Below are 27,981 nucleotides of genomic sequence, written 5' to 3' on the forward strand. Positions count from 1 at the left end.
CCCCAGCAATACCACTATTGGTTCTTTTTCCCAAAGAGATCATAAAAAAGGGAAAAGGACCCACATGTACAAAAATATTTATAGCTGCTCTTTTTGTGGTGGCAAGGAATTGGAAATTGAGGAGTTGCCCATCAACTGGGGAATGGCTGAACAAGTTGTGGTATATGAATGTAGTGGAATACTATTGTGTTGTAAGAAATGATGAGCAGGCAGATTTCAGAGAAACCTGGAAGGACTTGCATGAACTGATGATGAGTGAGATGAGCAGAACCAGGAGAACATTGTACACGGTATCAACAACATTATGTGTTGATCAACTGTGATAGACTTGATTCTTCTCAGCAATATGATGGTCCAAGATAGTTCCAAAGGACTCATGATGGAAAATTCTCTCCAAATCCAAAAAAACAAAAAGAACTGTGGAATCTAGATGCATATTGAACCATACTATTTGTATTGGTTTAAACTAGAAATCTTATAGAAACAAATGTTGAAAACTATCTCTAAATGTAACTGGAAAATAACAAAATATTTATATGGGGGGAAAAAAAAACCTTCATCTCTTTCAAAGTATAACTTAAAATGTGAGTTACTCTGCCGGAAGAAGACCCTTTATTATTGTTGTTATATAATTTTTTGGTATGAGATAGAAAACTTTTCTCCTTGCATGAGAAAGGTCAAACCTATGCTAGCCCTATTTGATTGTCCAGTTTAAGAGTAGATATTATTATATCTAATGCTACCATCAATATTTTGTGGGTATAGTGATCGTTCAGTTATTTCTTTGTTTCTTTTTCTACCCTGTTTAGAATCACACAATCACAGATTTAGAGTGGGAAGGGAACTCAGAGGAGATCCAGTCCTAAATCCTCATTGTGCAGAAGAGGGAACTATACCCTAAGCACTGACTCCAAATCCAACACTCAGTCCATCTACCGTGGGGCCCCATGTTTCATTAAATTATTATGTTTAAATTTTGAAATCCTTAACCTATCATAGCATATAAACACAAACCTTCCCCTCACCTTAATTCTTATAAAGCCTCTTAAGTGACATTGTTGCATACTAAAGTGCTGCAATTACAGATAGGAGCTAGATTAAAATTCTTCCTCAGAAATTTTCTTACTGTGTGATTTTGGGCAAGTCATTTAATCCCTCAGACCCATGGTTTTGTCATTTGTAAAAAAAAAAGAGGTAATGATAATAGCATCTATTTTACTTGGCTTTTGTAAATATCAGATGAAATTATGCTCATTATCCTATATATAACTTGTTTGGTTTTGTTTCTGTTTTTTGTGGGGCAATGAAGTTTAAGTGACTTGCCCAGGGTCACACAGCTAGTAAGTATCAAGTGTCTGAGGTCAGATTTGAACTCAGGTCCTCCTGAATCCAGGGCCGGTGCTTTATCTACTTTGCCACCTAGCTGCTCCCTATTACTTGTTTGTGTATGTATGCCTCACATTAGATTGTAAGCTCCTTGAGGGCAGGGACTGTTTTGCTTCTTTTTTGTATCCCCAATGCTTAGTACAGTTTATTGATTCATATCAAGTGCTTTACAAACCAGCTATATTAGTAGTAATACTTGAATCTAAAATAGAAAGGAATTAATAGTATTAATATAAATGTAAGAAAGCTATGGGCAGGATTGCCCTAAGATTTGATTCAGAGAGAAAATATGTTTATTTTTAAAGGTTTTGATAAATTAATGGATAATAACTATATGATGAGATAGATTTCTTTTTCTTAAAAATACATTTATTGATTTCAATTGTCTTTAAAAGACAATCATTCCTGGGGAACCCCCTCCTCTCCATTGAACTCTCTTTGTGACAAAATAAACAAAAACATGACTGGGAGAATACTGATACCCTTCATTGTAATAAGAAAATTAGGAAGCTGGGAGAGTCTGGGGGGAAGGGAATGAGTTTAGTTTGGGACTATTGAGTTTAAGACCTTTAGTCTTAAGACTTTAGACTTCTAGTTTGGGATGGCTATTGGAGATGAGAGACTGGAGGTCAAGAGAGAGGTTAGAGATAAGTAAATCTGTGAATCCTCTGCAAATTGAATCCACAAACAAATAACATTTAAATTTTATACAGAAAAGAACAGAAGGAAGTTCAGAAGAGAATGGCCAATATAGGCCAATGTTTGTAATTCTATGTTAAATTTAACATATTTTATTTTTAAAATACAGTTTAATAGATTCATGATTTCATATGCAATTATTTTTCTCACTTTTGTATATAGAAATATTAGGTAGTTGACAAATTTCAATTTCATAGTTTAATTTTTTTTTAAATCACTTACCTCCTTTGAGTTTCAAGTTTCCTCATCTCTAAAATGGGTATTAATATTTGCAATTTTGCTTTATAGGGTTTTCTGTAGGAAAGCATTTTGTGTACCTCAAAGCTTTTGAGTTCTTATTGGTAGTTACACATATTCTGCACAGGAAGGAATAAAAGTCCACTGCCTTAAGCAATTGTTAAAATTTTGTACACAGTGTTGATTTCTCCTCCCTGCCCCTATACCCATATTCATAGATCCTCTAGATTTTAGAATCAAAGATTCATGAGTTTTGAAGAAACATATCTAACCTAACCTTTTATACCTGTAAAGATCACATTTTTTTAAAGCGCATGTGTTTATTATAGTTTTAGCATTTAGTTTTTAATAACAATATGCTCCAATCAAATGTTTCATCTTGCACAAGCTAAAATATGTCATCTGCAGAAAAAGTTAATTCAGTGGCCACATGTAGTCATGGTCTCTTACAGAATTTCATGACAATCCAAGAAATTAATCTATTTGATATTAATGTCTTTATCCTCTTAACAGAAGATTATTATTTTTCTGATAAATGAATCACTACCATAACTCTGAAAGTTTGTGAAGTGATATATACATAATCACTGGTGCTACAACTTGGCTCTAAATTTGTAAAGGATACCACTGTCTTCATAACTGTTAGAAGTACCTTCCTAGGCAAAGGCCCACCATGTCTCATTCCCTTCTTCTAGAAACCTTTCAAAAGCCTTTAAGCCCTGTTACCCTTAGGAAAACTTTAAATTCTATGAGGTGGAATATAAGGCCCTCAACAGCCTTACTCCAGTGTACCTTTCCAGTCTTCTTTTATGTTACTTCCCTTAATCTCCTGTAAAATTTTAGCCAAGCCAGATTACTCTTTGATGCCAGAACACTTAGAGTCATAGCATCACATGTGCATAGCTAGAAGAGACTTTACAGCTCATCTAGTTTAACTGAGTTCTGAAGAGTTAAGTGACTTGTCCAGTGTCACACAGGTATTACGTGGCAGGGGCAGGATTCAAATTCAGATATGATAACAAATTCAAGTTCAGAGCTCTTTACACCATACCTTGTTGTCTGTGGCTTTACAAAAAAGTTGTTCTTCATGCCTAGATGCCACTATATTCTTGTTTCTTACTTTTAAAAAGCTTATCTTCCTTAAGTACCACTTATTCCATTAAGCTATTTCTGACTTCCTTGGGGTTTTTTTTGTTTGTTTGTTTTGGGGGTTTTTTTCTTTGCAATTGTAAATACTTCTTACTCAAATTACCTTGACTTTAAAAAAAAACTATGAACCAGAAAATCATTAAGAAATATGAACATTTCTATATACAAACAAGATCAGAAAATAGGCATCATACATGAAAACATAAATTTACTACATTTGGCTTGTTCCTTTTAATAGATATTAAATTTAACCTGCTTATCATTGTCCCCTCTAAATTCCATCTTCTGGCTCAATTCTTATGTAGCTTTGAACTGACCAGAGCAGCTTACTTCTCTCTAATTTTTCTTCAGGTGATTAAAAAATTGGCTCTAACTATTGTATGTGTATATAATAAAACTTACCTTTCTTTGTTTTCCTTTCTGCAGATGAAAACCAGAAAATTCTAATGGGGTGCTTATGTTGTCTCTACTGTAGTGAACCGCAGAACCATATAGAGCTGGAAGCCAACATCTGGATAAGGGTGAGAGAATGACTCTTTTTCTGAACCACTTTGAATTAAATTCGTCAATTTAAAGATTCTTGACTATAACATTTCAGAAACTACTTTAAGCACAGTTAATGCTAATGCATTTGTAGTAGCTATAGCTTGCTGCAATATTAGCTGTAATGTCAGCTTTTAAAAAATAACTTCAGTTTTTGCTTAATGTAAAATTAATTCATAAAGCTTTTGTCTCTAGTGCTAAATGTTTCTGTGCTACTCATAATGTAAATTTCAACTGCTTGGAGAGACTATAATTAAATGAAAATTAATTTCTACTTTACTTTTGGTTGGAAACAAGCCATCCTTTTTTTTCTTTCAGAGTAGGTGGTGACAAAAAAAAAAACAAAAAACAAAAACGGGGAAGCTAGGTGGCACAGTGGATAGAGCACCAGCCCTGGATTCAGGAGGACCTGAGTTCAAATCCAGCCTCAGACACTTAACACTTACTAGCTGTGTGACTCTGGACAAGTCACTTAACCCCAATTGCCTCAAAAAACCCACAAAAACAGAGTAGGTGGTGGTTTCTCCCCTCTTATAAATACTTCAGTATTAAAAACAAAATTTTAATATTGCTCAAAGATAACCTCTATGAGTTAAAATTGGTATCCAGTCTAATTACCTTATAGACTAGCACCTTACTACTGCTTGGCAACTATTATCCATACATTTGAGAAGGTATTGTTCTTTCCTGAATTTTATGCCAGTATCATAGATTCCTACCTCATATATTTGGCTTCTTGTAACTGTTCCACATCTTCCCTTTGTTTGGAAGTGTACTTAGGCTGAATTGAGGCTTCCACTGTCATAGCAAGTTGGATGTCCTTTCTATCTTTCTGAAGTCATCTAGGGCCTATGGGTTAGGTCCTTCCATGGGGAGAAAGAGCTTCTGTCCTTGCTGCCCTTCATTAGAGTTTAGGGCGATCCAGCTCATGAAGGAGATACTAAACCAGAGATAAACTCATCTGGATACCCAGATTGCTAAAAGGGGCTCATACCTCATGACCTGTCCCTGCTCCTGTCCCCACCCCTCTCAAGCATGCGCACACACACACACACACACACACACACACACACACACACACACACACACACAAGTGCTAGCTTCTGGTTGTTGTTTTGGTGAAATTTTGGGAATTTGGGGCTCAAAAAAGTCACTTAGTATGGTTTCTAATTGTATTTCTTTTGAAAAATACAGTTTTACTGATATCTTTTGTTTTTATGTCCTGTTACCTCCTTTACCCTTCACTATCCATTCCTCCCAAGAGAGAGCCAAATCCATACAGCTCAAAAAAAAAAATCAAAGAAAAGAATTAAAAAAATTTTTTTAATTCAAAGAGAGTGTTTGTTACTATATCTTGTAGTGCTTCCTATATGAATTTGGATACTAAGCCATTTTCAAATTATGATTTTATTACTGACATTGAATTGTTGTCTGTGATTTCAGCATGTTTGTTTCCTTGTTTGGATTTATTCATTTTTTAAATGTTTGCTTTTCCTTTGTTAGCATGATTGCAACTCCTGCTTTTTAAAATTCACTTGAGGCATAGTAAATTTTTTTTCCATCTCCTCAGTTTTATCTTGTGTATGTCTTTGTTTTTTAAAATGTGTCTTGGGGCAGCTAGGTGGCACAGTGGATAAAAGCACTGGCCCTGGATTCAGGAGGACCTGACACATGACACTTACTAGCTGTGTGACCCTGGGAAAGTCACTTAACCCTCATTGCCCTGTCCCCTGTGTTTCTTGTAAGCAACAAATTGTAGAGTTTTGTTTTCTTATCCAATTAGTTATTTTCCTTTTATTGGATTGTTTAATCCAGTTATATTTAACTTGTGAGTCTTGAGTTCATATTTTCCTCTGGGTTTGTTTTTTTTCAGGTTATGATTTTTCTCTCCTCTTCTTTAAACATAGTACTTCTCTTCAGTTACTTTAGCTTAATCTTTTTTAAGGTGGCTCTATTCTCACTGGCTTTCTTCCTCTAACATCTAACCCCCCCACCCCCCAATTTATTATCTCTTTCTCATTGGAATTTTACTTATTTACTGCTTTTATTGGTTATCTATTTCTTTTCCTTCCAGTTAATTAAATATATTTCCCTTTCCTCTCATCTCCTTTAATAATATTCATTAATTTTTAAAATTGCATTTTTGTGCCCCTTTCCATAGAGGATTTTCTTATTCATCCTCTATTTCTGTTTACTCTGGACCCTCCTTCTCTGGTGTACAACCCCTATACTTATTTAGTTTCTATTCTCTGTATTCTTCCTGAAGTCTAACTTTCTGAACTATCTGTTTTGTGCTTTGCCCTCTAAGCACTTTTTGCAAGTACATTGTTAGAGCTTGACCTCCAGATTCCTTAGTGAATTCAGTACCTCGCTCAGTCTTTCTCTCTACCCTGAATCCCACAGACTTCAATATATGTTTTGATGCCTCATACCTATGAAGTTGGCTAAGTTGACAAAAAAGATAAATGACAAATGCTAGAGGGGCTGTGTGAAAATAAGTACTTTAATGTACTATTGGTGGAACCATGAACTGTTCTCATTCTGGAAAGAAATTTGGAAGTGTGTCCCAAATGCCATTAAAATGAATGTGTCCTTTCACCCAGCAAGACTGCTACTAGGTCTATATCCCAAAGAGATTTAAAAAAGAGAAAAAGGCTAATGGGGGAAGGAAGGACTATAGTCCAGTCACTGTGCTAAGTGATTTCTAAATATTATTTTATTTGATCCTCACAACAACCTTGCAAGGTGGTGCTATTATCCTCATTTTACTGTTGAGGAAACTGAGGTTTACAACTTAAGTGACTCAGGATCATATAGCTAGGAAGTTGAGGCTGAATTTGAACTCAGGTCTTCCTGACTTCAGACCCAATACTCTATCCACTGTGCCTAAAAGGACCCATATGTACAGAAATATTGTTAGCTCTTTGTGGTGGCAAAGAATTGGAAACTGAAGGACTGTCCATCAGTTGAGGAATGACTAAACAAGTTATGGCATATACCATGATGGAATACTGTTGTGCCAAAAGAAATAATGATGGGGGTGATATTAGAAAAACCAGGGCAGTCTTGTGTGAACTGATTTAAACCGAAATGAACAGAACCAAGAGAACAGTTTACACCATAAAAATAATACTGTACAGATAATCATTTCTGAAAGGCTTGGGAAGAGGGAAAGGGATAATCAATTATATATTACCCACTGAATACCACATTTGATCCTTTACAACAATCCTGTGAGGTAGGTGTTACGGAAATCTGATCAACATAGTAATCAGTCACAATTCTGAAGGACTCATGATGAAATATGCTATCTCTTTCCAGACTCAGTATGGATTTTTCCTTTTGGTTATATATTAAGATATATTCCCCAAAATAAAATCACCAAATTAAAAGGTGTGAATAGACTGATAACTCTATATTTATGGATTCTTCAACCAAAAGATTAAATCAATTTATGGTGCCACCAGAATCTGCATAGATCCACTAACATTAAGTTGTATCATCTTTATTTCTGTCAGCATAATGGTTCTTTAGAATTGTTTCTGCTTGCATTTAATTGCTAACAAGGTCATAGTATTTTCCATGTAATTATTTATTGCCTTTTCCCTGCTATATTACTGGTAGATAACCACTAGGTGGTATGACTATTTGTTGAATGTATTCTTGACATTGCTTTATATGATTGAATGGGTAAATGAATGAATGAACATTTATTATTTGCCTTCTGTGTACAAAGGGCTGAAGGTACACATTGAAAAGTAAGATGATCCTTGCTCTTAATTTCAAGCATCTCATGTTTTAATCAGGAAAATAACACATATGGAATGTTTCAGTTGCAAGTCATATGGAAAAGTCTTAGGGTACAGCAGCAAATCAGATCTCTTGAATACCATTTCCATTGATAAAGTCATAACCAGTTTTTGGAAGCATTTTCTGTTCCAAAGGTTCATGGAAATGGTAGGTACGGAAGGGTGTTGTTGTTGTTATTGTTATTGTCGTTGTTTTTAAGATACATTGGAGCTATAGTGGAGTCAATTGACATACCTTTTACATAAGCAGTTATTATTTATTTCATAGCAATTCCAAAAGAAAGAAGGGGCACAGTGAAGCAGGGTTACATATGGTGGGATATGTTTATTTTCATTGGTTGACTAAAAACAGTCAAAATTTCAAGGCCTTTAGGAAATTGTTCTAAAGCAAAGTGATCAAGTTCCCCTGCATATGATCTCAGGAGATCCCTTGTTCCAGATAGAGCAATAGGTTAGATGGCAAGATAAGCTATGGTCTGGTGTATGTGTCCAGCTAGTTATAAATAAAATTAAAATTAAATTCATCAACATTTTTATGCTTTTTGTAAATATTTAGAAGTTTTGTATATAATATCCTTTCCCCCAATTCCTTTGCTAGCCTTTTTGCTATTCAATTTTAGGTGGTTATTGGTTTGGTTTTTTGGGTTGGGTTTTTTTTTTTTTTGCAGAGCAATGAGGGTTAAGTGACTTGCCAGGGTCACACAGCTAGTAAGCGTCAAGTGTCTGAGGCTGGATTTGAACTCAGGTCCTCCTGAATCCAGGGCCGGTGCTTCATCCACTGTGCCACCTAGTTACCCCCTTGAGGTGGTTATTGTAAGAAAGTTTTTTATACAACTTAATTCATATACTAATAATTTTTAAATATTAATAAATTTATTCTCCCTCTACAATTAGGAGAAATATACTTCTCTGGGTTCTTTTAGCAACAACAAAAAAGTATTTATTTGGTATCTGCTAATTACAGAAAAATATACTGGTAGCTAGGAGAGAAATTAAATAAGATGTTGTCCTGGAGCCTAAGGAGCATATTTTGTCTTGTGAGAATAAGCCATCAATACAGATAGCTTTAACTTCCGCATGATAAGTACATTAGAGAACTACAAAATAAAGTGCTTTTACTGAAAAGCTGGTATTTTAGTTTCACTTTGAAAGATAAATGGGATATCACTTGTGAGGAATCAGAGAACATTCCAGACATGTGGAACACTGTTAAGAAAGGCACAGAGACATGAGAGCACAGTGCTCATCGGGAAGACTGGGAATAGTCCAGTGTTACTATAGCAGAACATATGTGGAGCAGAATAATATGAGATGACTGGAAAAGGACAAATACAGATTATGGAGGACCTCAAATGGTATGTGAAGGAATTTGTACTTCATTTTTGAGGCAGTAACAAGGCACTGAATATATATGAACAGATACGTACATAAGAAATACTGTTTTGGGAGGCAACTAGGTGGTGCAATGGATAAAACACCAGCCTTGGATTCAGGAGGACCTGAATTCAAATCTGGTCTCAGATACTTGACACTTACTAGCTGTGTGACCCTGGGCAAGTCACTTAACCCTCATTGCCCCCCACCCAAAAAAAAAACAAACCCCAAGAAATATTGTTTTGTCAGCAGTATAAAGGAGATAATAATGGGTTTGGGGAGGGCATATAAATGGTGGGGTTGTTATGATGGGTGTTAATGAGGTATTGAGGGTGGAAATAGAAAAGATGGGAGAGATAGGACAGATACTAAGAATTGCATAAAACTGTAAATAATTGGATTGGAGAGGAGAGGGTGAAGGAAAATCAAGTATTTGATTCAACTCAACTACAAAAGCATTTATTAAGTGCTTACCATAGTGCCAAACATTATGTTAAGTGCCTGAGATGAAAAGAGAAAAATGAAGTGGTCTGTGACCTTAAGAAACTTAAAATGGGGGCAGCTAGATGGCGCAGTGGATAGAGCACTGGCCCTGGAGTCAGGAGTACCTGAGTTCAAATCCAGCCTCAGACACTTAACACTTACTAGCTGTGTGACTCTGGGCAAGTCACTTAACCCCAATTGCCTCACTAAAAAAAAAAAAAAAAAAAGAAACTTAAAATGGGGGGCAGCTAGGTGGCACAGTGGATAAAGCACTGGCCCTGGATTCAGGAGGACCTGAGTTCAAAGCCAGCCTCAGACACTTGACACTTACTAGCTGTGTGACCCTGGGCAAGTCACTTAACCCTCATTGCCCTGCAAAAAAAAAAAAGAAAAGAAAAAAGAAATTTAAAATGTATTGGAGGATACAACATGTACAGAGAGAAGTGAAAACCAAAAAAAAGTATAGAAAAATAGAAATTAAATTTGGTGCAGATGGGAAGAATCAATTTAGGGGATTAGTGATCAAATGGCAGCATTGGAGGCAGACATTATCAATTTTTTTCTTTTGTTTTTTCAATCTTAATAGTATTTTTTGCCAGTTACATGTAAAGATAGTTTTCTACATTTGATTTTATAAGATTTTGAGTTACAATTTTTTCTCCCTTTCTCCCCCGCTGGCCAGGACAGCAAGCAGTCTGATATAGATTATATATGTACAATCATATTAAGCATATTAATCATGTTGTGAAAGAAGAATCAGAACAAAAGGGAAAAACCTCAAGAAAGAAAAAAACAAAACACCAAAACCAAGTGAAGATATTATGCTTTGATCTGCATTCAGATTCCATAGTTCTTTTTTCTAGATGTGGAGAGCATTTTCCATCATGAGTCTTTTGGAATTATCTTGGATCATTGTATTGCTGAGAAGAGCTAAGTCTATCACAGCTAATCTTTACACAATATTGCTGTCACTGTGTATAATGTTTTCCTTGTTCTGCTTACTTCACTCAGCATCAGTTCATATAAGTCTTTCCTGGTTTTTCTGAAATCCACCTGCTCATCATTTCTTACAGTACTTCCAGTATTACATTACATTCATATACCACAATTTGTTCAGCCATTCCCCAATTAATGAGCATCCTCTCATTTTCCAATTCTTTGCTACCATAAAAAGAGCAGATATAAATATTTTTGCATATGTGGGTCATCTTCCTTTTTTTAATTATCTCTTTGTGATATAGACCTAATAGTGGTATTGCTTGGTCAAAAGGCATACACAGTTTTATAACCCTTTGGGCATAGTTCCAAATTGTTCTCCACAATGGTTGGATCAGTCCCAATTTTGCCATATCTTCTCTCTCTCTCTCTCTTTTTTTGCAGGACAATGAGGGTTAAGTGACTTGCCCAGGGTCACACAGTTACTAAGTGTCAAGTGTTCTGAGGTCGAATTTGAACTCAGGTCCTCCTGAATGCAGAGCTGGTACTTTATTCACTGCTCTACCTAGCTGCCCCCTCCCACATCTTCTCCAACATTTATAATTTTTCAATTAGCCAATTGAATAGGTGTGAGGTGGTACCTCAGAGTTATTTTAATTTGTATTTTTCTAATCAATGGTCATTTAGAACATTTTTTCATATGACTATAGATAGCTTTAATTTCTTCATCAGAAAACTGTTCGTATCCTTTGACCATTTCTCAATTGGGGAATGACATTCTTATAAATTTGATTCAGTTCCCTATATATTTTAGAAATGAGACCTTTATCAGAAACACTGTTTGTCAAAATAGTTTCCCAGCTTTCTGATTTTTTTTTCTAATCTTGGCTGCATTGGTTTTGTTTGTACAAAACCTTTTTAATTTAATGTCATCAAAATAATCCATTTTGTATTTCATAATATTATCTATCTCTTGTTTGGTCATGAATTCTTCCCCTCTCCATAGATCTGAGAGGTAAACTATTCTTTCCTCTCCTAATTTGCCTATGGTATCACCCTTTTTGCCTAAATCATGTACCCATTTTGACCTTATTTTGCTATATGGTGTAAGATGTTGGTCTATGCCTAGTTTCTGCCATACTATCTTCCAGTTTTCCCAGAGTTTTTGGCAAATAGTGAGTTCTTATCCCAGATGTTGGAGTCTTTGGGTTTATCAAACAGATTACCATATTCCTTTTACTACTTTGTCTTCTGTGCCTAACCTATTCTACTGATTCATCACTTTATTTCTTAGCCAGTACCAAATAGTTTTGGTGTTTGCCACATTATAATATAGTTTTAGATTTGGTATGACTAGGCCACCTTCCTGTGCATTTTTTTCATTAATTCCTTGGATATTCTTGACCTTTTGTTCTTCCAGGTGAATTTAGCTATTATTTTTTCTAGCTCTATAAAATACTTTTTGGTAGTTTGGCATGGCACTGAATAAGTAAATTAATTTAGGTAGAATTGTCATTTTTATTATATTAGCTCAGGCTATCCATGAGCAATTGATATTTTTCCAATTATTAAGATCTGTTTTTATTTATCTGAAAAGTGTTTTATAAGTGTGTTCATATAGTTCCTGGGTTTGTTTTGGAAGGTAGACTCCCCAATACTTTATACTGTCTACAGTTATTTTAAATAGAATTTCTCTTTCTATCTGTTGCTGTGCTTTGTTAGTCATATCTAGAAATACTGATGTTTTATGTGGGTTTATTTTATATCCTGCAACTTTGCTAAGTTATTGTTTCAAGTAAAGATACAGCATCTTTTTTAGTATAATGGGGAAGAAGTGTTGGTGATGATGTTGGGAAGTTATAAGAATTAGAGGAAGGGAGATAAAAGAAATCATGATCCATGGCAGTTTTTCCTATAAAGCAGGATTCTAAATTATATAATGTAAATGTGAAAGAAGAAAAAAACAATTGGAATAGTTGCTCTTGGAAATGAATTAGGAAGTCAGTAAGGATAGATTATAAAATTGTCAGGTAACAGCTAAAATTGGTACCAGAAAGGACTAAAATGGACTGGAAGAATAGGAACTGGGTCAGAGGACCAAAAGAAAGGAAAGGGAAGGAGTAGATTTATTCTTAGTGGGAGGAGGAGAGTTACAATATTAAGTAGGTCTTTGTAAGAGAGTAAAAGTATAACTTACAAATCTTGGAGGTGGTACAATTCTAAGAGGTGATAGAGACCATGTCATCATGTTACTAAAGTGAGATGAAGTATATCATTCAAAATACAGTACTAATTCCTATTAAAAACACTAGAAATAGTAGGAATAAATGGAGCTTTCCTTAAAATGACCAGTAATATCTATCTGTTTTGGGGGGCGGGGTAGGGTAATGAGGGTTAAGTGACTTGCCCAGGGTCACACAGCTAGTAAGTGTGTCAAGTGTCTGAGGTCAGATTTGCACTCAGGTCCTCCTGAATCCAGGGCCAGTGCTTTTTCCACCACACCACCTAGCTGCCCCCAATAGTATCTATCTTAAACCATCATTCAGAATTATTTGTAATGGGGATAAGCTAGAAGCCTTCCCAAAATAAGATCAAGGATGAAGCAAGGATGCCCATTATCACCACTATTCTTCAATGTTGTACTAGAAATGTTAGTTATAGAAATAAGATCAGCTCTCTTTTTGGTGGCAAAGAATAGGAAATCGAGGGGATGCCCATCAACTGAGGAATGGCTGAACAAGTTGTGGTTATGAATGTAATGGAACACTATTGAGCTATAACAAATAATGAGCAGGGGGCAGCTAGGTGGCACAGTGGATAAAGCACTGGCCCTGGATTTAGGAAGACCTGAGTTCAAATCCAACCTTAGATGCTTGACATTTACTAGCTGTGTGACCCTGGGTAAGTCACTTAATCCTCATTACCCTGCCCCCCCCCCAAAAAAAAAAAGAAAGAAAGAAAGAAAAAAGAAATGATGAGCAGGCAGATTTCAGAAAAATCTGGAAAGACTTAAGTGGACTGATGGTGAGTGAAGTGAGCAGAACCTGGAGAACATTGTCCACAGTAACAGCAACATTATGTGATAGACTTAGCTCTTCTCAGCAATACAATAATCCAAGATAATTCCAAAGGACTCATGATGGAAAATGCTTTCCACATCCAGGAAAAAACAAACAAACAATAACAACTGTGGAATCTGAATGCAGATTGAACCATACTATTTCTGCTTTTTATTGTTTTTCTTTTCTGAGGTTTTTCCCCTTTGTTCTGATTCTTCTTTCATATTTCCCGACTAATACAGAAATTTGTTTAATGTGATTAGACATATAAAACCTATATCAGATTGCTTTCTGTCTTGGGGAGGGCGGAGGGAAGGGAGGCATCGAGAAAAATTTGGGACTTAAGATCTTATTAAAAAACATGTTGAAAACTATCTTTACATGTAACTAGAAAAAATACTATTAAGATTGAAAAAAAGAGAAATGTTAGCTATAGCAATAAGAGATGAAAAAGAAATTGAAGGAATTAGAATAGGGAATAAGCAAACAAAACTATCACTTTTTGCAGATAATATGATGGCATACTTAGAGCAGTCTTGAGAATGAACTAAAAAACTACTTGATATAATCAACAACTTTAGCAAAGTAGCAGGATATAAAATGAACTCACATAAATTGTCAGCATTTCTATGTATTGCCAACAAAGCCCAGCAGTATGAGACAGAGAAATTCCATTTAAAATAAGTGTAGACAGTATAAAATACTTGTGTCTACCTGCTAAAACAAACCCAGGAACTATATGAATACAGTTATAAAATACTTTTCAAATAAAGTTAAATCTAAATATTGGAAAAATATCAATTGCTCATGGGTAGACTGAGCCAATTTAATAAAAATGACAATTGTAACTAACTTAATTTACTTATTCAGTGCCATGCTAATCAAACTACCAAAAAGTATTTTATAGAGCTAGAAAAAATAATTTTAAAAGTCATCTGGAAAAACAAAAGGTCAAGAATATCAATGGTATTACTGGGGTGGAAAATGCAAAGGAAGGTGGCCTAACCATATCAGGTTTCAAACTTTTATATAAAATAGCAATTATCACAAATGTTTGGTACTGGCTAAGAGATATATTGGTAGATCAGTGGAATAGATTAGGTACACAAGACACAGTAGTAAATGCCTCTAGTTGTATAGTGTTTGATAAACCCAAAGACCCCAGCTTCTGGGTTAAGAACTCACTATTTGACAAAAACTGCTGGGAAAACTGGAAAATAATATAGCAGAAACTAGGTATAAACCAGCTTCTTACACCATAAATCAAGATAAGGTCAAAATGGGGACATGATTTAGATATAAAGGGTGATACCATAAGCAAATTGATCTGTGGAGAAGGGAAGATTTTTGACCAAACAAGAGATAGAGAGCATTATGAAATGTAAAATGGATAATTTTGATTATATTAAAGTAAAAAGGTTTTGCACAAAGCCAATGCAACCAAGATTAGAAGGATAGTATATAGCTGGGAAATAATTTTTACAGCAAGTGTTTCTGATAAAGGCCTTATTTCTCAATAAGTCTAAGTCAAATGTATAAGAATACAAGTCATTCCCCAATTGATAAATAAATGGCAAAAGGATATGAACAGGCAGTTTTCAGATGAAGAAATCAAAGCTAGCTATAGCCATAGGAAAAAATTCTCTGAATCACTATTGAATAGATGTGCAAATTAAAACAATTCTGAAGTATCACCTCACACCTATCAGATTGGCTCATATGACAGAAAAGGGAAATGACAAATGTTGGAGAAGATATGAGGAAATTGGAACACTAATGCATTGTGGGTGGAGTTGTGAACTGATCCATTAAAAATCTTAAGAATTGGCAGAGATCCTCTTGTGTTTGAGGCCGGGTTTTGGCTGGGATCCCCCTGGGTCCAGGGGTGATGCTTTGTCCACTGTGTCACTTAGCTAGGTGATACATCTTTAGGGTTAAATTGAGGGGTGAAAGGAATTCACTGGGGGAGGGGGAAGGGCAGAGGTGAAATCCTACATGAAAGAAACAAGAAAAGGCTTATGGTGTGGGGGAAGAGATGGGAGAGGAGCAGGGTTAGTCCCTCCTTGAGGTCCCACTAACAGACACATCCAACTGGGTAGAGTAATCTATTTAATCTGAGCAGTAAATGAGCCTAACACTCATCAGAATTGGCTCAAAGACCTCAATCTCATTAGAATTGGCTCAAGGAGGGAATAATGTACACACTCAATTGGGTGGAGTAATCTCTCTAACCTTGCAGGAAAATAGGAGGGGAAGGGGATAAAGAGGGAGGGGCAAAAGAAGGAAGGGCAGAGTGGGGAAAGGGACAGACAGAAGCAAATCCCTTTTGAAGAGTGATAGGATGAAAGAAGATGGATAATAGAATAAATATCATGGGCAAGGGAATAGGATGGAAGGGAAACAGTTAACAATAGTAATCATGAAAAAGAGAAAAGGGGGAAAAATTGTACAAAAAATATTTATAGCAACTCTTGGTGGAGGCTAAGAATTGAGAATCAAGGGAATGTCCATCAATTGAGGAATGATGGAAAAAGCTGTGCTTTATGATTGTAGTGGAATGGTCTTGTGCTACAGGAAATGACAAACAGGATGATCCCCGAAAAACCTGGAAAGACTAATGAACATTGATGTATAGTGAAGTGAGCAGAGCTGGGAGGACATTGTGTGTAGTGACAGCAGTATTGTTCAATGAGCAATTGTGAATGACTTAACTACTCTCAGCAATGATCCAAGACAATCCCAAGGAACTAATGAGGAAGCTTACTATGCACCCCTATAGAAAGAACTGATAAAAAGAACACTTGTGGATTGTACATATATAACCTGATTGCGATCTTGTGGAAGGGGGGAGGAAAGGCAGGGAGGGAGAGAGAAAATTTTGGAACTCTAAATCTTATGAAAGTGAATGTTGAAAACTACTCTTACATGTAACTGGAAAATAAAATAAATGTTTATTGCTGAAAAAATTTTTTTTTAATTTTAAAAAATTAAAAAAAAAAAGAATTGGCAGAGATCACTGAAAGAATTGAATGCTTCCCCACTCCAATTTGAACATGAGTTAAAAGGAAGAGATTGAATTACACAAAAACTGTAGGGTCAAAGCTATTTGCATTGCACTCATAAATTTAAACTGTTATATATTAGTAAAAAAATAAAAATCAACATCATAAAGAGAACTCCTAAAGAACTTGGAATCTTCAGTTAGTGTATAACTTTGTAGTTTATCTTTAAAAAATTTTTAACATTCTTCCCTGTGTTAGGAGCAAAATTCATTAGCTCAAAATTAAACCTATGAACGTAAATTGTTTATAGCTATGGGTTCAATTTATAGTACAAACTGCTTTATAGCATTCTTATTATTTTTCCTCAGGTAAAGTACATATGAGATCTGTGTATGTCTGTGTGTGTGTGTGTGTGTGTGTGTGTGTGTGTGCATGCACACACAAAACTGGAAAAAGGAGAGAGAAAAACATGGTGTTTGTCCTCCTTTTCTTGCCTCTTCATCTCTCAGATATAATGAAACCAGCTGGGATTCCAGGGCCTATCCAAAATGTTGTCTCCTAGAGGCCAGTGTTGTTCAGAGTTGGTTCATCACTTTCTGAGACATAGGTTTGTGGTTTTAGTGATTTTATGGGGAGTGTTTTGGTGTTTGAGAACAAGAAGTCCTTAATTCCCCCTTTAAACTATGCAAAAAAACTTCAAGGACTCTAATTATTGTGAAGATATTATATAGGGATGTCTGTTCTGTAGATGAAAGCCCTTTCTTGGAAATAGGAGTATATAAATGTGTATGTAACTTTTTGGTGGTGTTTGGATTGTATCCTTGGGAGAAAGGATTTTTTTTTTAATTCTATGATAGTTTTGCTTTCTTTTTTTTTCTTTCTTGACATTAGGAGTCCTAGGCAGGTATGTTTGAGGTCATTAACCCCTAGTCAGCCTCAGGTCCTCACCTCTCCCAAAGTATTCCTTCAGATATGGCTTGTTCTGGGTAGGGGTTTGCAGCCAGTACCATCCCTTTATGCCTTCTTGTTCATTTCTATTGAATCTTATTCAGTTGTGAAACCTCGCAAGTAGTGTTCTTCACAAGATGAAAGCCCTGATACACTTGGAACCTTTTTTGCTCTTCAGTATATATTAAATATTTTAGCAAATATTCTTTATTTAGTACTCATTTTCTGTATAACTCCATGCATTCTACTAAGTTCCCCCTGTTTAAACAAATACAAAAGCAGTTCCTTTACTTACTTCTAAAAGTGACATCCTTAAAAGATGTGTCTACTTTTGTGGGCAAAGTGAGATTTACAATCAAAGTCCAATTCTTGACAGAAAACAAATTTGTACAACACTTGTGTTCCCTGGCATTTTTGTATTTAATCACTAGGCAAGCTTCAGGAATTTATTAAAATTTAAGCCAGAGTATGTGGCATGTTTGTGCAAACACATGTGTATGTGTGCGTTTGTGTATACACACACATATAATCTTTAAGAGGATTGAAAGAAAATTTTGGGTGGCATAGCTTTTCATTGAAGTGTTGGCTATACTCTAAGTTAGACCATTTTTTTGTAAAAGTTGAAAGCACAATATTAAATGTATCCAGTTTTCTAGTTATTTGTGCAAGTTAAAAATAACTTGCTATTCAGTGGTTTTCTTGTTAGACAACGTAGGGGACTTGCCACAACACATGCAACAGATTATAAAAAGACTGCAAATATAATAATTACAACATGGAGCAGACTGTGCTGGCAGATACAAGAATACAGAACTCTCTTTAATCATAGTGCTTCTCATAGTGTGGGTGGTCACAGTCTGTACTGTAGACATTTCAGTCAATCTGTTCCCCATGCAGAAGTGATTGTAAAACAGAACTGAAGTAAACAGCATTCCACAGACTTTTCAGGATTTTTATTTTGAGAAAGTAAAACTATTCTTTTAAGTTGTTTTTACTTCTCTCTCCACCTACCCACACTTCTCCAACTGCTTTGGTTCTTCAGCCAACATCCTAGACCTCTCACCTTTACTGTGTCTGCTTTTGTGCAATAATCACACAGCACATGCTTTTCTCTCTCTTGCTATTTGGGGGAAACAAAATGAAGCATATCACATTTCCAAAATATTTTCCCGTTTTTTTCTTTCAAAGTTGTACACAATAATTTAAAAAAAACAAATGAGAGTTACTTTTCAAATTCTTCCTTTACATGCTTTTTCCATCACTTTCCAATGCCACCCCCATATTACTTTTGATTAAGTTTATTATTAATCATATGACACATGAAATTAAATGTAATTCATCTATTTGCCTTTTTTGCTGACCCTCTTTTTATACAACCCAGCGTTAGTCTTTTAATTTCTCTTGATGTTTAATCCTTAGAGCATAGGAATATGAGTAATGTTTTCTGACTCATTCAAAATGTCCTTGTTTGGTATGAGCAATATTCTGCCCCTTGCAAGTTAGTCTGATTTTTCTTGAAAGGATATTGAGACCTTGATACTTTAATCTTGTTTGGCTCTGGGGACTAAAGGCTCACTGCTTATTTATTTATTTATTCATTCATTCATTCTTTCTTTTTTTTCTTTTTCTTTTTTTTTTTTTTTTGCAAGGCTCACTGTTAATACCACTTCCTAGTGGCTTGAATACAAAACAACCACAAGGAGCTCCAGGCTGACTCTCTGATGCTTGGCTGATGGCTCAGAAAGTATAACAGGCTGGGGAGCTTTGCTCAGCTAAATCAACTTAAAGTGTATCCACTACCTAGCCTTATTAAATACCTTTCTCCTGCTATGACTAAGTAAATTTCTTTTGTTAACTGTTGAATGACTTTTGAGTGTCTCATTTTACTCCAGTATTGAACCTAAACTCTCAGGGGACTGGCCTGAGTCAAGTCTAGCACAGAACACCCTGATAACCAGTTTTGTTAGTAATTTGTTTTCTTGATTACAAATCCTTCCCCAAATTTTCAGAACTATTTATAAATATTTAAACAAAAATAGGTAATAGGCCCTCTGTGCTCTCCTTTGATGATTTTAACATCTCTTGTTGGTTTAATTATCATTTCTATGTACATAACTCACACATCTACATATCCAGCCCCAGTCTCTCTCCTAAATTTCAGTCTTCCCTTGATGTATCTCAAGCTCAATATGACCGTAACAGAATTCACTACCTTTCCCCAACAATCACACCTCTTCTGAACTTCCCTTTTTCTGTCTACCATTCTTCCTGCATCCAAGGTTCATGATCTCAACATTATCCTCATTCTATTTTTTTCATTTCTATCAGTTTTGTACGTAATTTTATGTGGGCTTATAGTGGAGTGTAGGCTCCTTGAAAGCAGGAATTATTTCATTCTTTGTATCCCTAACCACCAGCACAGTGCCTAATACAGAATAGATTCTTAATAAATGCTAGGTGGTTGTTGTGAATGTTTATTTTTTCCCAATATATTTTTATTTCATTAAACATTTCCCAATTACTTTGTAAAAATGTTTATCCTTTCAAAAATTTTTGAATGCTAAATTTTCTCCCTCCCTTCTACACCTCCTTCCTCTTAGAGAAGGCAAGCAATTTGATATTATTTATACATGTGAAGTCATGCAAAACATATTTCCACGTTAGCCACGTTGCAAAAGAAAACACAGACAAGAAAAATCCAAGAAAACTAAATAAATTTTTAAAAGTGTGCTTTGATCTGCACTCAGATGTCATCAGTTTTCTCTCTGGAGATGGATAGCATTTTTCATCATGGGTCCTTTGAAATTGTCTTGTATCCTTGTCTTGATAAGAGTAGCTAATTCTTTCACAGTTGATTATCCTTTCAATATTGCTGTTGCAAGTGTATGAGATACATCATAACAGTTTGGGGATTAATTGAAGTACTCAGTCATTTATTCTAGGGAAAGAACATTTTAATTCATACATGAAATCATAGATTTAAAGCAGTTAGGGATCTGCGAGGCCATCGATTCCAATTCAGTATTTTATAGATTAGTCTGAGAGACATCAAGTCACTTGCCCAGGGTCATACAGGTAGTCTCTAAGACAGAATTAGAACTCAGATCTTTTTGACTCTTAAGCCTGGCTCTCTCTTCACTGTGCTAGGAAATACTCCTATTTGAATCTTGTAAAAGACTTTTTTTTCTTAAAACATTACTTTTACTTCAGTGTAAAGTATCTAAGTTTCTTGAGGGCAGAGACTATTGGCATTTTTAATCTTTTGTATCACCAGTGTTTAGTACATTGTTGATGGAATGGAAATTTGTGATTTCATCTATATAGGTATTCCCTCTATCCTATAAATTATTTCATCCAACCATACACACCTTACATAGTCTTTATGACTTACTATGGCCCTATAGACAACTTTCTTCCAATTAGAGACACATACTGTTTTATCATTTAATTAAAATAGACATTTATAACACAAGATCACATTTGGCTAATAAGTATAACAGTACTATTTTGCATTTTTTATGTAAATTGAGAAAATGAGCATGAAGTGAACAAAATTTTAAATTGAAATGGTAGTGCCAAGAGCATCCCTAAAGAAAAGATCTAGTGATTATAAATTTACTTTATTTTTTTCCCCAGAGATTTAAAAAACACTTTCACTTGAAATAATATCAGCATGAAACCTAGGCCTATGTGCACATTTGTGGAGAGTGTTGTTGTCTTTGTAGTTGAAGTAATTTATAATGCTTAAGTCCCTTTTTAGTTATGGGAATACAGTAATCTAATTCTTTATTTAGCTACTACTTGCCAAATTTCAGATCACAACCTAATTTAAGGGAGTATGTTGTTAGGGATGGAGGTAGGGAGGGGAACTGCAGACTAATCTCCTTTGGTATTTTGAAAGTATTTGGGGCACCCTTTATTCTACAAAATGTTACAGTCTATAAGAAACCACACAGAATGTTTGATGTGGGACTCCCGGACAGAATATTTGAAATCCAGAACCTGAGTACAGTGCTGGGGCAAGTTAAAGATGCTGAATCCAACCATCTTTCAGAACTGTCTTTCATCTATGAATTGAAGGACTGCTCATAATTTTATATGAAGCAGGCATGAATAAAAAGTGGTTTAGTTGGGGGGGGCATTTAAAGTTCAATGAGCAGAGATGTTGACATGTATAAATTTAATATTACTGTTAATGTAGCTAATATAATCTAGGTATTTAGAATCCTTACTGCTTCACTTCCTTTGTGGGTCTTGCTCTAAAACAACAGGGCGAACCCTTGGGGTTTTTTTGTTGTTTTGTTTTGTTTTTTTCTTAAATGTACCTTGGAGTTCTTAATGCTCCATTTTAGATTTGTTTAGAGATTACTGCCAAATAAACTCCATGAAACCCAGTGGTAGTTCAGCTGATTTATATTTATAGTGACTATATAATGTGTTTCTCTTAAGATAAAAAGTGTCTCTTGAAACTGCTAAACCCAAAAGGCTGTGAGTCAAAGAATTGATGTGGTTTAAAACAGGTTGTACTGTTTTTGCCATTCTTTGTATCTCCAGTGCTTCTTTTCTTTCTTTGTACCAATTCACTTGGTGATCTCATCAATTCCCTATGGATTCAGTTATCATCTCTATGCTGATTATTCTCAGATCTACTTGCCTTTTGGTTAGTTGCCTTGCCTAAGTCTCTCCCTTCTGTCCCTATCACCTCCAGTATCAAATAGAAAATCCTGTTTGGAATTCAGAGTCTTTCACAACCTGACACCCTGCTACTTTTGTAGTTTTCTTACACCTTACATTTTCTACTCCATACGCTGCATTCCTTGAACAAAACACTCCATCTCCCAATTCTGTGCATTTTTATTGATTATCCCACATATATCCCACATGTCTCCTTCTTCATCTTCCATCTCATGGCTTTCCTGACTTCTTTTGGGTTCTAGCTAAAATCTCACCTTCTGCAAACCTTTCTCTATCCCCCTTAATCTAGTGTCTTCCCTCTGTTGATTTTCTTGCTTACACATAGTTTGCATATTTTTTCCTCATTAGATTGTGAACTTCTTGAGAGCAGATTTTCTTTTGCCTTTCTTTGTATTCCCAGTCCTTAAAACATTGCCTTACACATAGTACACAATTAATAGATGCATTTGCCCTGATTTAATTTAGCATAGTACCTGCACATCCTAAACTATTAATATATGTATATTGACTTGACAATGTTAACTCATTTAATAAAATATCTCCTTAATGATATGAGTGATATAAGGCATTTTCCATGTGATAGACCAGAAAATGTTTTAGAAACTGCTAAAGGAAGCTAACATATTTTAGGATGAATTTAGAACCTCTAAATGATGTCACTGGCATATATCAGTCATTCTTTAGCTTGAATATGATGCTACTGTAGATCTTTCCTGTAAATATACCTGCATATACACAGGTATATCCTTAAAACTATTATGTTTTGTATTATAGATATTTGACATATTGCTATGTCTTTTACTTAGATCAAACATCCATTGACTTCTTTGGGAATTTTTGCCCTTGTAAATACTATAGAATCTAGAGTCAAATTTAACCCACAATAACATGATATCAAGTTGCTCTTCAGCTGGTTTATATTTGCATGAGCTTCTTTATGGTGCTCCCCTTCATTTATGACGTACCCATTAAGCGAAGTTGCTAGTGTCCTCTTGTGAATTTAAGGAGGAAAGCCATATGTTTTCATATATGTGTTCCTGCTACTCATTTAACATATGTTTCTTTGTAATTTCAAATGACCTGGGCCTATTTGCTTTTTAGTATGGATAATTTATATACCCTCATGGCTGTTGATGTATACAGTGGAGCTCCATATTTCACATGAGTACTTATGATTAGCATCTCATACATTTCTTAATTTTTATAAGCATGGAATAGAATGTTTATTTGAGTTTGGTGAGTTTTCCATCTCACTTTTCCAATATCTTTTACTTAAATTATATGGGTTTGGGGGGTTTTTTGGTTCTCGTGTGTGTGTGTGTGTGTGTGTGTGTGTGTGTGTGTGTGTGTGTGTGTGTGTGTGTGTGTTTTGCAGGACAATGAGGGTTAAGTGACTTGCCCAGGGTCACACTGGATTTGAACTCAGGTCTTCCTGAATCCAGGGCTAGTGCTTTATCCACTGGGCCACCTAGCAGCCCCAAATTACATGTATTTTCACAGCTGATTTTAGACCACTATCCTATTAAGAAAAAAACTATTTCCAGTGGAAAAATTGAATTATATTTGCTTCTAATATCATTTACAATTAGAAAATTGTAAATTTTCCCAAAGCTTATCCCCAGAATCAATAAATCAGTAAATAAGCATTTGTTAAGTACCTACTATCTTCTAAGTAAGCACCATATGCTCTGGGGATAAAAAGGAAAAGAAATGGGAAAAAAAAAGCCTGCCTTTATATTCTATCAGAACAACATTTATTCAGATAGGTAAATATAGACTATATACAAAGTACATCATAAAACTTAAATTCTTCTAGGAAGCCTTTCCTGATTAAATCTCTCCTTTATTCTGTCCTCTGGACATTTATGTACAGTTTATTCTGCAAGTGTACTTTATGCAATAGTTATACAGAATTCCTGAAAAGTTGTGCGTAAATCATATTTTTGATTGATCTTCAATTAGCAAGAACTACTAGAACTACTAGGCTAAATTTTCTCATTACCTTAACTTCTTTAATTAGTGATAGCTTGAAGGAAGCCCCATGGTCTAAGTAAACACTAAAACCTTTTATTTTTCTAATGCAATTACCCACAGCATAATGGATCTATTTTTAGTTTGGATTTTTGTTTATTAGGTTTCTCTGAAGTACAGCAAATACTTAAATCATTGACTATTTAGTATACCCTGCCTTTTAAGTATTCTTGGCTCTGTGTGTGTGTGTGTTTTCTCTTCATTTATAATGTAAGCAATTCAAGGATAAGGATGGAGCTGTTTCTAATTTTTTTGAATCCCCCTACAGGGTATTTAGTAGAGAGTTCAATAAATGTCAAAACCTTCTTGTTATCGAGTGTTGAGAAAGTATGCTATAAATTATTATACTGTTTTAGTCTTCTAATGCAGTCTTTTCACATTTTGATCATATGATTACAATTGTGTTTTCCTAGTGTGAAAACACAGAACTACTATTGGCCCAGAGGCACTAGGGTACTCCCCCTCCTTTGCCAAGCAGGATTGCCTTGGAAGACCCTAGCCTCTAAAGAGAGGAATTAGGCCCTTTTTTTTAACTCTGGCTCTTTGTTACCTCCAGAGTGGAGCTCCAGGGAGAATCACATAAACATTTGACCCTAGGGTCTTTTCTCCTTAATGATTTTTTTTCCCTCTAGGTTTTTATAACACTGTGCTTCCCTATTTCTCCTCCAGTCTATATGACCTCTCATTTTCCTTTGCTGAATCTTCATCCATATTGTGCCCACCAACCATGGTTGACCTTTAAGGCTTTGTCTTGACCCTTCCTCTCCCTCTATATTATTTCCCTTGATGATCTCATCAAACTCCCCATGGATTTAACTATCATCTCTCTGCAGATGATTCTCAGATCTAATTGTCTAGCCTAGCCTCCTTTCTCACATCTCCCAACTATCTGTTGGACATCGTGAACTGTGTATCCCATAGATAGCATATATTCAGCATATCTAACAACTGAACTTATTCTCTTTTCTACCAGCCTCTCCCCTTTTTCATCACTACCCTAGTACTGTCAAGGACACCACCATTTGCCTGGTCACCCAGGCTCACAACAGAAGCATCATCCTCAACTCTTTACTCTTATTCCCCTTATCTAATCTGTTGCTAAGTCCTGATGATTCTACTTTCTTAACATCTCTCCTATATAGCTCCTTGCCCTTCTCTCCTCTGACACTGCCACCACCTTGGTTCAGACTTTCATCACCCTACTCCTGGATCAGAATCAGTCTTCTAATTAGTCTCCCTGCCTCAAGTCTCTCTCCACTTTAGTCCATCCTACATTCATCTATCAAACTGATCTTCCTAAAGTGAAGGTCTAACAATGTCATACCCCTATTCAGTAGAGTGCAGTGGCTCCCTATCATCTCAGGAGTCAGATATAAAACCCTTTATTTGATTTTTAATACCTTTAACATCTGGTCCATGCTAGTTTTGCAGTCCTTTTCCATCTTCCTGCCATCTAGTGACACTACCCTCCTTGCTGTTCCTTGAACAAGATAGTCCATCTCCTAACTCCATGTGTTTTCCGTTGCTCTCTTCCATACCCACAGTTCTCTTCCTCTTCATCTCTTCCTCTTGATTACCTTGACTTCCTTCAGGTCCCAAATAAAATTTTACCTTTGCAAACAGCCTTTTCCAATTCTCTTTAATCCTAGAGCCTTCCCTCTGTTGATTCTCTCCGCTCTCTCCTGACTGCATCTTGCTTGTTTATGGTTGTTTCTATGTTGTTTTCCCCCAATGCGCTTGCGAGCCCCTCAAAAACAGTGACTGTTTTTGGTGTCTTCATATTTCCAATGTTTAACACAGTACCCAACCCATAGTAGGTGCTTAATAAATGCTTGTTCTCTGGATTTGTTTATTTGTTACTTAGTGGGACTGCCACCTTCCCCTCAACTCTGCCAGATCCAAACTCCTTCCCCCAAGGTTCCGGATTTGTTTTTTGCATTCAGGTGTGGGGCTTCTTTTAGGCCAGGCCTGTAGGTATTCATCTTCTCTTCCAAGAAGCACTGTAGTAGCCATAGGGAGGCACTTCCAGTGCAGCCAGAATAGACTGAGGGAACCCAGAAACTCATAAACACCTAAGGTATACATCCCCCAAAGTCCATTTCTTATGATCACTGCTTGGTAGCCTATTTTCAGGGAAAGAAACATAAAACAGGAGAGGCATACAAGGGTCCAGGCTAAGGAGCTGCCATATATGAGCAGTTAACATTTTTCTGGGGGAAAGGAAGGAAGGAGAAATTTCTTCCTCTTCTACCCCCAAGTTGCAGGGAAAGAGTATGCTCTATGCCACAAGTTTCCAAGACAGGAAGGAAGAAAGAGCCAGGGAGCACCAGAGGAAGAAGTCACTTCTTTTAAGTTCTACTGAATGGACAGCTGAAAGCCTAATTATCTCTGATAAATCTTTGACACTGCTTCCCAAGCAGTGGAAGCAGTGGAACCCTACCTCTGGTAGGTTGAGGATGGCAAAGGGGACACCTTGAACCCAATCAGAAATCTCCGTCCATCTCTTTTATCAAAGTGTCCACTAGAAAGGTCCAGGGCAAATGTGTTAGCAGAAGAGGCTCAGTTCCAGGCATGCTACATGAAGTGTATTTGAGAGGCAATCAAGGGAATATCCCTGATTACCTCCATTACACTTGGATTCTATATACTTTTTTTTTTCCAGCAACTGGAGTTAAGTGACTTGCCCAGGGTTACACAGCTAGTAAATGTCTAAGGCCGGATTTGAACTCAGGTCCTCCTGAATCCAGGGCCAGTGCTCTATCCAAGATTCTATATACTTTTCAGGGGCAGGAGGGGAAGCCATTCTACCAAGGGGAGCTATTAACAAAGAGTAATAAGTGACAATAATAGTAATTAAGGCTTAAGATGTTCCATGTTCTAAGCCTCTGAGCTATGAATGTTTGACAGATGAAGTGATGTCATGGTTTTTTCTGTGACCTGGAGCATCACAGAGTCATAGAATCTTAAATTAGAAGGCAATTTCAGTTCTTGAGCATTCAAGACAAGTGATTGTTGATTCTTCAATCCTAAATGTCTCCAGAAGAAGCAGCTTGATGGAGGGAATTATCTTCGAATCACGAATCACAGATTTAGAGTTGGCTTCAACCTCAAAGACCATCTCCTCTCATTTTACAGATGAGTAAATTGAGACTCAAGGATTTTAAGTGATTTGCCCAAGGCCCCATAGATAGTCAGTCTTAGATGCAATATTTGAACCAGGCTTCTCTGGTTCCAACTTGCATTAAGACCTGGGTTCCCATTCTCCTTTTTGGCCATAGGCAATCTGCTTAGCTTCTCAGTACTTAAGAGGGACTCTTAAGATTCAGATGAGTTACAGATCTGCATTTCTGAATCTTGGAGACAGTCTCCATATCAAAAGCTCTTCTCCCCCCCCCCCCCCCCTTATATCTGTGGAACATGATGTCCCTTTGCTGCTGACCCCTCCTTCCCCTTACTTCCTATTCTTTCCTTCCTCCTGGTGTTTGTTGTCTCCTCCTTTGGATTGTAAGCTCCTTGTGGGTAGGACCTATCTTTTTATTAATTATCCCCAGCGTTTGGCACAGTACTTGGTACATAGTAGGCTTTTTTTTTTACATATTTTAATTTTATTTATTTTTTTTTTTTTAGTTC

At 36.0% G+C, this 27,981-nt stretch overlaps 1 protein-coding gene across 1 annotated transcript in view; it reads left to right on the plus strand.

The window, feature by feature from the left end:
• The window catches only part of FANCC (FA complementation group C), a 197,524-nt gene that overhangs the window by 50,514 nt on the left and 119,029 nt on the right, over positions 1–27,981 (plus strand). Inside the window, exon 5 of the mRNA XM_043977297.1 lies at positions 3,898–3,992. Within this exon, the coding sequence (XP_043833232.1) occupies positions 3,898–3,992 (95 nt within the window). The remainder of the gene's footprint in view (positions 1–3,897; positions 3,993–27,981) is intronic.

The sequence above is a fragment of the Dromiciops gliroides genome, chromosome 1 (genome assembly GCF_019393635.1).
Source record: "Dromiciops gliroides isolate mDroGli1 chromosome 1, mDroGli1.pri, whole genome shotgun sequence".
Taxonomy (NCBI): Eukaryota; Metazoa; Chordata; class Mammalia; order Microbiotheria; family Microbiotheriidae; genus Dromiciops; species Dromiciops gliroides.